The sequence below is a fragment of the Macaca nemestrina genome, chromosome 13 (genome assembly GCF_043159975.1).
Source record: "Macaca nemestrina isolate mMacNem1 chromosome 13, mMacNem.hap1, whole genome shotgun sequence".
Lineage (NCBI taxonomy): Eukaryota > Metazoa > Chordata > Mammalia > Primates > Cercopithecidae > Macaca > Macaca nemestrina.
Genome location: NC_092137.1, coordinates 104,303,807 through 104,315,190, shown reverse-complemented (window position 1 = coordinate 104,315,190; position 11,384 = coordinate 104,303,807). Strand labels below are relative to the sequence as shown.

The window sequence follows — 11,384 nt, the reverse complement described above, 5'->3', positions numbered from 1 at the left end:
ATTCACTGGGAAAATGCTAAGGAAGTAAAAAAATTGACTGTAAACATTGAAATATATCCTGTCCCAATAAGGCTGCATAGATTGTTATTTCTAACAGTTTTTTCTCAAGTATACAAAATATATTGTTCATAGGAAAGGACCCTGTACATACCATGTTATTTCTACACCACTGCACCCATCAGAGGATTTGCATATTGGCCCCCAGGGAGGACTTTTCCTTGTGAGTCTGAGACAAAAGCTCAGTACCAGGCTTGACTTGACTATCAGGATTTCTCAGGTCACCTTCTCACAATGAGTCTCCCTGCTCAGCTTCTGGGGCTGCTGTTGCTCTGGTTCCCTGGTGAGGACAGAAGAGAGATGAGGGAGGAGAATGGTGTGGGAGGGTGAACTCTGGGGGCCCCATTGCTTCCCATGTGTGTTCTGTCCTCATGTTAGATGTGCATGTCTTGTACTCTAGGATGGGGCTTGTAACTTTTATATCTGCATGAGTAAGGCCTGTGAGGTTAAGATTGTTCCAGAAGGAACAAAGACTAATGCTCTGGTGACGACTCTGACAGAGAAAGAGGGAATGGTAGAGGAAACTTCTAGCACTCAAAACACTCTGCTGTGCTTTGAAAATAAGTTTTTATTTTGAAATTATGTATTTCTGGGGTCTGAATCAAATTATAAAAATTGATTTAGCCTGAAATAAATAACAGAAGAAAAATTATTTTAAAATTGCTCTTAAAGTTTCTATATAACCTTGCACTTCTCTCTCATTATTTCAGGATCCACTGGGGATGTTGCGATGACTCAGTCTCCACTCTCCCTGCCCGTCACCCCTGGACAGCCGGCCTCCATCTCCTGCAGGTCTAGTCAGAGCCTCCTGCATAGTAATGGAAACACCTACTTGAGTTGGTTTCAGCAGAAGCCCGGTCAGTCTCCAAGGCGCCTCATTTATAAGGTTTCTAATCGGGACTCTGGGGTCCCAGACAGATTCAGCGGCAGTGGGGCAGGGACAGATTTCACACTGAAAATCAGCAGGGTGGAGGCTGAGGATGTCGGGGTTTATTACTGCATGGAAGGTACACATCATCCTCGCACAGTGGTACAGCCCTGAACAAAAACCTCCAGTGTGGCCCAGCTGCTCAAGCGTGTTGTTTCTCTGGGGAGGCAGCTGAGCAGAATCTCTATCTGTATAAGATGAACATGTTGGAGATCTCAGGGCAACAGGTTGCATCTGAGGGTTCTGTCCCATGGGTGCCTCAGTTGTACGTCAAACAAAACCCATTCACAGCCCTGTCAGCTGCAACAGCCTTGGCGTGGCATAAGCCATAAGAAACCAGAGGTGATCCCAGTGCCTGCATAGGTACTAGACTACCCTGTGGGAGAGCTGAAGGAAATCCCATCCCAATCCTCTCTGCCTCACCTGCATTGGGAAGTAAGACTTAAACAGGTTAATAGCCAGACAAATAACCCAGATTTGTTGCAACACTTGTTGAAAACAACTTGAGGTTCAGCCATTTAAAGTCTATATTTAAGAGGATAATACGTGGTAATATTCAAAAATTGATATTTTTCAATCTTCCTAACTTCTTATTTTTCTCTTTCACCACTTATCGTCCCACCACATGTTGATGGTGGAAAGAGCCTTCTGCACAAGCTGTCATCATGAGGAGCTGACTGAGGGCAATTAGTAAAAATCTTGGATTTTACCGTCAAAATGGGCTTTTGTAAATTCATGGGAGATAGAAAACATGAATGCTAAAATTATTTTATTTGCTTCAACTGTGTCTTGCTGACGGAAAGGGGTAGTTTTTGAAATTTCAAAAGTTGAGTTTTATAAACAGAAACTTAGACTAGGAGACATGGGTTATAGAATTTGCCTCATAGACCACTGAAATAACACAGAATGATGTGTGATTTCTTTCCACAAAATGTAAGAGTTTGAGGACAGTGGGCAGACTTCAGGAATGGGAGAATGAATGGAAGATAGTGGGGGCCAACTATGGCCAAATAACCTGCTCTTTGACTTACATTAGGTACAGTTGTGGATGGCAGTGACTGTTGGGGGTTGACGATATAAACTCAGAAAGGAACCCAAATGTCTTTCTTATGAAAAATCATGGAGGAGAAAGTATCACTCCCTGGCAACATAGGTTGAGCCTGCACCACTGCAAGTTTCAAGGAAAAGTAGTTCATCAAGAATGATCTTGTAGTTCTGTAGTCATCAAATGTTTATTGAGGTTCCTGTGCAAATAGACCTGAGGTTATGTGACTTAATCACAGTTGAACTAAAATAATGAGCAGATGCCATGTGGTTGGGGTTGAGGACACGAATCATGCAGTGACACGCTAACCTGAAGTCCCAATAGAGCTTACATCAACTGGGGAGCTGTGGCAATGATGACCAATATATCCGTGATTCAGACATGTACTATGAATGGTATGCGCAGAATTTATCAACAACAAAAACTCCATGAGACCTCTGTATGGGGCGTTTCTACTTTTCTAGATGAGCACCCATAGACCGCACATGTCATGAAACCACAACCCCTGTTCCATGGAAAACACTGTCTGTGAATAGAGGCTGCCTTGTGCAATGAAAGAGGCACAGCCAGATTCTCCTTTCACAGATGGGTTTCTCTGCCTGTGCCAAAGCAGAACTTGGGTCCAAATGTCTACTTGGCAAATACGGGAGGGGAACAAAAAGTCAGGTAAGCATCAGCTCAATTAGAAAGCTTTTCCTCACTCTGGAATTTTAGATTACCTAGGCCTCATTCTGTCCACTGTTCTCTGATGTTATAATTTTATAACTTTTGTATTTTTTGTACCTTTTGCTGTGGTTGCTTTAAGGCTTTTAACCACAATATTATTGTAATGGGAGTGGAGATAACTTTTTCAACTAAATAATGTTTTAGAAATTACAATTTTGGTGTTCAATTGTTATGAAAATAATAAATGGTTTTCAACATATAAGTGCATGCACTACTTTCACGCGATGTAGTCATTACATGAAAACGAACCTCATTCCTATCTTCTAGTGGTAATTGTATAGAAAATGTATAGCTTGCATAGATGACAGTTAAAATAATGCCCTAAAAGTGTTTACAAAGTAATCATGACATAATATGATCAAAGTAAAGGGGCATTTGAATCAGCAAGACAACATATTCTTTTTCCTTGTTAAGGAAGTAAACCACATTACAAGTGACTGTGTATTCCAAAATAATGCATTCTGTGGTGAAGGAAGATAAAATTCAATTTTTAAGGAGAGAAATCCAGAAAAAAAATGGATTATGGCAAGACATTTGTAACATGGGCAAAGAATGACAAACCTTCAAAGTATTTTTCTGCACATATTCAAAAGTGGAGACACATATCCAGCCAAAATTCTAATGATTACATATTCACAATCCCTTCTGTGGTGCCTGGAGACACTGCACGTACGACGGTTAGCAAGACACTCACTGGGACCCTGCGTTGTGTGATGGCCCCACATACACACCTCAAGGAGACTCAGTCTCTCAATGCAGCAGGAGCAGCTGGGGTACCCAGGGGACACGTCCACACCAGGTGGGCTCAGTTAGAGATGGCTGGAGAGCCTTCAGGAAGAGGCCATGAGGTTTCAGTCACAAACACTGGCTCCTCCTCTGTGTAAACAGGGGTCAAAGCCCTCCAGGACAACTCCTAGAGCCTCTCCCTTTCTCTCCAATTAGTGCACTGACATCCCACAGACTCTCCAGGAAGTGCCTGTCATGTCCTCCCTAGAACTGCCACTAAAGGTCCCTACAGCTGTCATGAATGCAGGGACACTTAGTCACGTCACTGGGAGGGGACCCTAGTGTAGCCTGACCTCACGTGCTGCCACTGATGACTTTCAGAGCACTTCTTTCTCCCTTTGCTGAGTGACCCTCACTGTCACCAACCATCAGGAGAATGGCAAGCTGCCAGCAAGGCATGATTTTGGCTGCTGAGCAAATCAAAGCTCACGGGAGTCTCAAGCGTGTACACCACTTAATAATCTTTTCTGATAATACTATTTGGACTTTCCTTTCTTTCAAATCTGGAACTAATGGAGAATATTTTTTGAACTCTTACTAACACTTAGTATATATGTGTAGTAAGTAGTAACTAGTTTGGCTACTGGTTCATTTTGTTTGCATGTTTCAGGCCATGATGAGGCATGTTAATACTGAAGACAAAGGTACATTTTAGAATTAAGCATTGTCTCTTTCCACACCACTGCAGCCACCAGGGGATGTGCATATTGTCCCTTAGGAAAGACCTTCCCCTGTGAGTCTAGGAGAAAAGCTCAGCTGTAACCTTGCCTTGACTCCTCAGTTCATCTTCTCACAGTGAGGTTCCCTGCTCAGCTCCTGGGGCTGCTAATGCTTTTGGGCTCCTGGTAAGGACAGAGGAGATGAGGGAGGAGAATGGGGTGGGAGGGTGAGCTCTGGGGTCCCAATGCCTCCCATGTGTGTTCAGTCCATGTGTTAGATGCATGTGTCTTGTGCTCCAGGATAGAATGTGTGGGGGCACTTTTATATGTGAAAGAGTGAGGAAGATTCCAGAAAAAGCAAGGACCCAAGCTCTAGTGCAGACTCTGACTTGGAAAGAGGAGGGTGGCGTAAGTGACTTCCATAGGGCAGCTTGGGCCTTCAAAATGTCTTTTTTTTTTAATTGAATTTTTTTGAATCAAAATTACAACCCCCCCAACACACACACCGCAATACAATTTTTTAGCATTAAATATATCACTGTAGAGAAATTATGATAATGTCTCATGATTTACATAACCTTGTACTTCTTTTTCATATTACTTTAGGATCCAGTGGGAATATTGTGATGACCCAGACTCCGCTCCCTCTGCCCGTCACCAATGGAGAGCCGGCCTCCATCTCCTGCAGGTCTAGTCAGAATCTTTTACATGGTAATGGATACACCTATTTGTATTGGTGCCTGCAGAAGCCAGGCCAGTCTCCACAGCTCCTGATCTATAGGACTTCCAATCAGTTTTCTGCCTTCCCAGACAAGTTCTCCTCAATGGGAGTAGAGAGTAGACCAATCATCCCCAGATATGTCATAGGACTAGTTTCAACCTTTGGAAGCTAGCCTATATCCTATGGTCAAATAGGCATTTGTGATATGACCTGGAAATACATTTGGATAAGAACTTCACTAACAATTGAGTCACCAAAGACTTACAGCCATGTGTGATGCACCACTTAACCATGAGTTTGCAGTGGTTGCAGGTCAGGGACAGGTTTTATGCTTAAAATCAGTAGGGTGGAGGCTGAGGATATTGGCGATTACTACTTCCACCACACTCTACAATATCCTCCTCCAAAGGTTCAGCCCCAAACAAAAGCCTCACAACTTGCATTGTCCCAGCTGCCCAAATTAGTTCCTTCACTGAGGAGTAGACAGGATATATTCTCTAAATCTATGTAAGAGGAAGATATTGGTGAACTCAGGGGATTAGTATGAAGCTACACCTCAGGCATCACACACAAGAGCACTTCAGGAGTCGTAGCCTTAGCATGGGCAGAACCTATAGAAGATGCAAGTGCCTTCTGAGCCAGGAGACAGGAGGAAGGAGGAAGGGAAAGGTAACTTAGCTCATCTCAATCCCCTTTCCTTTGCAAACATTTGTCAATCAGATGTATTCAGCCTACCAGTCACATAACTGAGGCTGATTCATGACAACATAGCACTGGTACATTTTTGGTATTGTTTGGCTTAGCAGTTAGTAGCATATATTTAACAGGAGAATATTTGGTGGTGTTAACACATTGCCTTTCTCCCTTTCCCCAGTTGTTCTTTACACTTGTTCTTGGCACACATTCTCCTCCAGGACTGGAGCATGCACAGAGTTTTATGTTACTGTTCTTACGGGAGTAAAAAGGAAAACAATTCACATCCTTGCTACTGAATTAGGTTGGGATGCCCTGGGCCAAGTTGAAAATGTGAAACATAAGAGTATGAATATTTATTAATTTTTATCTGGAACTAAGATACTTCTCCATGAACCAGTCCTGCAGCTGTGCCCAGCTTGCTCCATCCCCTGCTGATTTGCATGTTCCCGGAGCACAACCTCCTGCCCTAAAGACTTATTAATAGGCTGATCACACTCTGCGCAGGACTCAGTCCCAGTCAGGACACTGCATGGACATGAGGGCTCCCGCTCAGCTCCTGGGGCTGCTGCTGCTCTGGCTCCCACGTAAGGAAGGAGAACACTAGGAGTTTACTTAGCCAGTGTGCTCAGTATACAGCCTGACCATTCAGGGAAATCATCTTATAAATAGTTGTGTGTATATTTGTTTTTATGTCCCAGGAGTCAGATGTGATTTCCAGATGACTCAGTCTCCATGCTCCCTGACTACATCTTTAGGAGACAGAGTCACCATCACTTGCTGGGCGAGTCAGGGCATTTGCAATTATTTAAGCTAGTATTACCAGAAACTAGGGAATCCTCCTCAGCTCCTGATCTATGCTGCACCCAGTTTGCAATCTGGGGTCCCATCACGGTTCAGTAGCAGTAGATCTGGGACACATTTTACTCTCACCATCAGCAGCCTCCAACCTGAAGATTTTATAACTTATTTCTGTCTACAGACTTACAGCAGCCATCCTAGAGTGTTACAATCATAAAATAAACCCCCCAGGAAGCAGAAATGTGAGTCATTGCTGCCTCAGGTGCTTCCACTGGGGCCGCCTTCTGCTGAGAGTGTTTCTCAGGTTCAGCCAAGGTTTAAAGGTTTTCGTGGAATTGGCCAGAAGTCTCCTCTGCATTCTAACTCTTTTTCTTCCTGCTCAGCCCCAGCAGCACAGACATGACACTATCTCTCCTGATTTAATAAGGGATAGCAATTACGATACCTGAAGAATCTGTGTTATCACATCCATCTGGGTCATAGATCAAAAGAGAAACCACTCTACAGATTGCAAGAAAGCACTGTTTTAATACAGGGAATTAGAGTTGAGTATACAAACCTGGGGGTATGGTAGTCAGAGAAGCTGATACTAGAAACAGGGAAATCTCTGGAGGTCTGCCAGAAGCCAGAGTTCATCAGCCCCTAAAGGCATGGGCTGTCTAACCATGTGGTCTTCTTTGTCTTGGAAGTCCAGATGCGAAGATGAAGATCAATTGATGCAGCACCTCACCAGGTGATTCTCCAATCTTCATCTCAGTGAACATGTTTGCCTACAGGTACCAAAGAATACTGAATCACCTTCTTCTTACCTTCAAATATGATGAGAGGGCTTCTCTTTGAGCAACTCTACAAGAAACCATAGAGGGTTAAATGGGTTTTAGAAAAGGTGCTTTTAGGAGCTGACAGTCAAGTAGGATAAGTATTTCCCAAAATCTCAGAATTTTCCAGGTATGGGGTGGCTTCAGAATACATTTGAATGTGCTTACACATATTATTAGAAAGTCTGGTATTATTGCAAGAAAATTTTATTAAGTCATAAAGGAAAAAATAAAATGACAAAATTGCTTAAAATACGTAACAATCGTTTGACAAATGAAAAAAAAAATTTGACAAAACAAGCAAGAACACTTGTAGGTGCATGTAGCATACTTTTTCCTTAATATAAAAGCACTTCGCTACTTAAAATTTGTCTGGATTTGAGTGGCATTCTCAGCGTCACTATGAACACAGTACAAATGCAAAGTAGCAGATGTGCTTTACAGCTTATTGCATGATAATCTGCACTTCTACAAGTTAAGAGGTAATGTAGAGATGTTTTAAGAAGCCAAGTTTTAGAAGACATTTACTTCAGCTAAAGATTTCTTTTTCCCACAGTGAGACCATTTATGTTAAAACCACTTAAAAATACATGCTGCTTTATTTCTAATTAATGCAAAATTACATTTGAAATCATTTTTAATATTCTAAAAGTTGGAAAACAATTATTTTATCAATGAATCAAATACTTTGATAATTAAATGCAGTAAATGTTTTTAGAAACTTTAGGACTTAACGAAGTGAAAGAATAAATTAAATTGTGTTCATTGTTTTAGAGAACATTAGGCTACCATTTGCCTGGTCAGCTTTGTTTGAAAATTGTGTTCCTTTTTGCTGCATTCCATACAAATGTTGTGTCTTGGCTAGGCCCTTCCTTGATCCCAAATGAAACACAATCTAAAGACTGAAGAACAACCCTGCTAAGCCCTTCCTTGATCCACCATATCATTGTTATCATGAACATCTATGAACAAGAAAATACCTGCTTACTTTTATTATGCACTGAGTTTTGAGCAGTGGATAAGTGCACATTTCCATAAGTGCACTTTTTCCATAAGTGAGGTGAATTTCACATTTTAATTCATATTGTTTAGTTTTACTTTCTTCTACCTGTCTTTATAAATGGATGACTCAATATTTATATTTATGCCATCAGATTTGATAACATACATCTATCTGTATGACTGGATGTGTGAATATTATATTGGTCAGCTTTCACCCAGGTGGTCAGGTCTGAAAATGCTGTTAGCTCAGCCTGAGTGTAGAATTTCTATCTTAGGTCACATAATTATATCCCTGTGTCTTTCTGTCTCATGAATTATCTAGATTCAGTGAAGGGTGTATGGTACAAGACTTGTAGGGACTAAATTAAGACGTGTGGTCCCATTTCTTTTTTTTCCTACCCTAAATAAGCCTACTTGTTTTTGTGGGTGCATGAGAAAATATGGTTGGAATGAAGAGTTATTGGAACTTTATCTCCTGAGTATGCCTTTCATTTGCTGCTTAGGGATATTTTCTGAGGGCCCTAAAGCTTCCTCAAAGAGCAACACTCAAGTAACCCCAGTGATGCAGGTGCAGGGATGACCACAACTGCACAGATGAGCAGCACCCAGGTTCGATACCATTTCCCTGAAGACAGGCAATCATGCTGTCCATGCAGGTGACAGGCAATGATGCTGTCCATGCAGGCAGGGAACAGCTCCTTGGGTGATCCTCTAATCTACACACCACTTGATTCTGTACAATGCTTACCAACCCAGAGTCAGGTTCTCTTCTCCTTAATAGATCTGAGAACCTCTGTTTACACCCTTGAATCTCATTTCATATATGGCTGCTCCTTTCCTTTAACCAGCTAAAATCTTTTGCTTTTTCATCTTTTCTCTAGGTATCAAGGAAGCAGTTTTATTAATGCTGCTCTAAGTTTCAATTGGATCTTCATTCAATCTGGAATTAGAGCCAACAATATTTATCTAACTGTCAAGACGTTATCTTGGCAGGCACTGCAATCAAATCCGTTGTGTTGGAGACAGAGCTTTAATGCTTACAGATTATGTGACATTAATAAATTTGCTTATGTGAAACTTTGGCATTAGTAGAATCTACCTAAAAGGTCTCTTTACAATTTATACAAAGTAAAGCATTTAGAATAGTATCTAATCATAATATATGCTGGTATTAATTTTGTTGTTACTATTATGATAACATTTAGCAGTGCAATAATCATTATTATTATCACTCGACTAATTTAGAAGAGAGTTAGGACAAACAATCTTAATTCTAATCCAAGGATGTTTCATCTATAGCCACATTAGTTTCTGAGTTGGGATTTTCACTGACTGGCTCACAATTCTTAAAATGCTAATGATTTGTTCTTGATCTATATTAACTTGCTCAGACCTTCAATCATGCCCACTCAGATGTGTCCAGTGCATTTCTTCTCAACATTCATTATCATAACTTTATCCTGTGAAAGGTTAGAATGTCATATTGCTGTCCTTCCTTACATAATCTTTATTCTGTCTTTTTAACCTTTTCTCATTTTTTCTACTACATCTTCCATAACTCAAAAACCAAATCTCAGGTTTTTCCCAGGATTGACGTGCTTCTGTGCTAAAGATGTTGTTCATTCTCTTACTTTCTGGATTTCTACGGGGACAAATTGTTTCAAACTCAGGCCCTTCTGATACCTCAGAGGTATAGGGCATAAAAAAGAAAGCAAAAGCATATGTATGAGTGTGATTTGGCAAATTGAAAAGTCACTTCACCTTTTTGTGATGTCAGCTATTTTTTCTTGCAAGGGTTTTCAAGTTGTGTGTATATTTTTAAACGTGTATGACTTCTTCAAACACTTTTCTTCTCTAAGTCTTTTCCTTCAAAAGCCGCAGTCAGATTAACTGTATCCAGTAAAGTATGGTTGGCCTTTCTCTGATAACCTCTCTCTATAGACCCAAAAGTTTCCATTCTCTTCTAACATTTTTGTTTTATTACCATCCAAAGACAAAATTCTATTAAATTTTCAGATAATAAATTAGAAATTTGGAGAAGTACATATTTCTAGAAATAACTGTTATGCATATGTACCACATATTCTTTAACTGAAGAACCAGAACCTCGTATTTCCAGAAAGAGTGTCTGAACTGTGTACATACTAAAATGGTACAAATGGTATCTCAGTCTCCTCAGTAGAAGTAGCTTAGGGCAAGCTGTTCCTACTCATTTGATTCCTGCGGTATTCTAAGTGCTAGAAATTTATGTTTTCCCAAACAGTCGATTCAGTAACTGCTGTTCATTTGTTGATACCACTACATTTTAATAAATCTCATTCCTCTGTTTTGTTTTTTTTCAGGCTATTAATATTTAAGTAGTAAATGGCTATCATCGTAACATTTGCCATTTAAAAGTCAACTCATTTATTTGTTCAATATTCTCTATTGTGCAGTAAGTGTGAAGAGGGTTAAAGCCTGAGTAACATAAGAAAAAAACAGTTTTAGACAGGAATAGATTATTTCTCAGAAAGTCAGCAAATAACCAAATACAAAGAGTGATAGAAGCAGCTGGCTTAGTTAGCTTTGTCCAAGACCTCCTTTCAGAAACCAGAATCTTTGGGACACAGCAAAAGCAGTGTTTAGAAGGAAGTTTATAGCACTAAATGCTCATAGGAGAAAGCAGGAAAGATCTAAAATCGACACTCTAACATCACAATTAAAAGAACTGGAGAAGCAAGAGCAAACGAATTCAAACGCTAGCAGAAGACAAGAACTAAGATCAGAGTAGAACTGAAGGAGATAGAGACACAAGAAACCCTTCAAAAAAATCAGTGAATCCAGGAGCTGTTTTTTTTTTTTTTTGAAAAGATCAACAAAATAGATAGACTGCTAGCCAGAATAATAAAGAAGAAAAGAAAGAAGAATGAAATAGACACAATAAAAAATGATAAAGGGGGTATCACCACTGATCCCACAGAAATACAAACTACCATCAGAGAATACTGTAAACACCTGTACACAAATAAACTAGAGAATCTGGAAGAAATGGATAAATTCCTGGACAGATAAACCCTCCCAAGTCTAAATCAGGAAAAAGTTGAATCCCTGAGTAGACCAATAACAAGGTCTGAAATTGAGGAAGTAATTAATAGCCTACCAACCAAAA

The 11,384-nt window shown here is 40.3% G+C and overlaps 1 gene segment (V, D, J or C); it reads left to right on the top strand.

The window, feature by feature from the left end:
* Window positions 1-240: 240 nt before the first annotated feature.
* On the top strand, window positions 241-9,270 carry LOC105471740 (immunoglobulin kappa variable 2-30-like). The segment is given in 5 exon segments: window positions 241-340; window positions 768-914; window positions 4,808-4,889; window positions 7,111-7,192; window positions 9,118-9,270. Coding segments are annotated over 4 exon segments (321 nt in total).
* The last annotated feature ends 2,114 nt before the right edge of the window (window positions 9,271-11,384 follow it).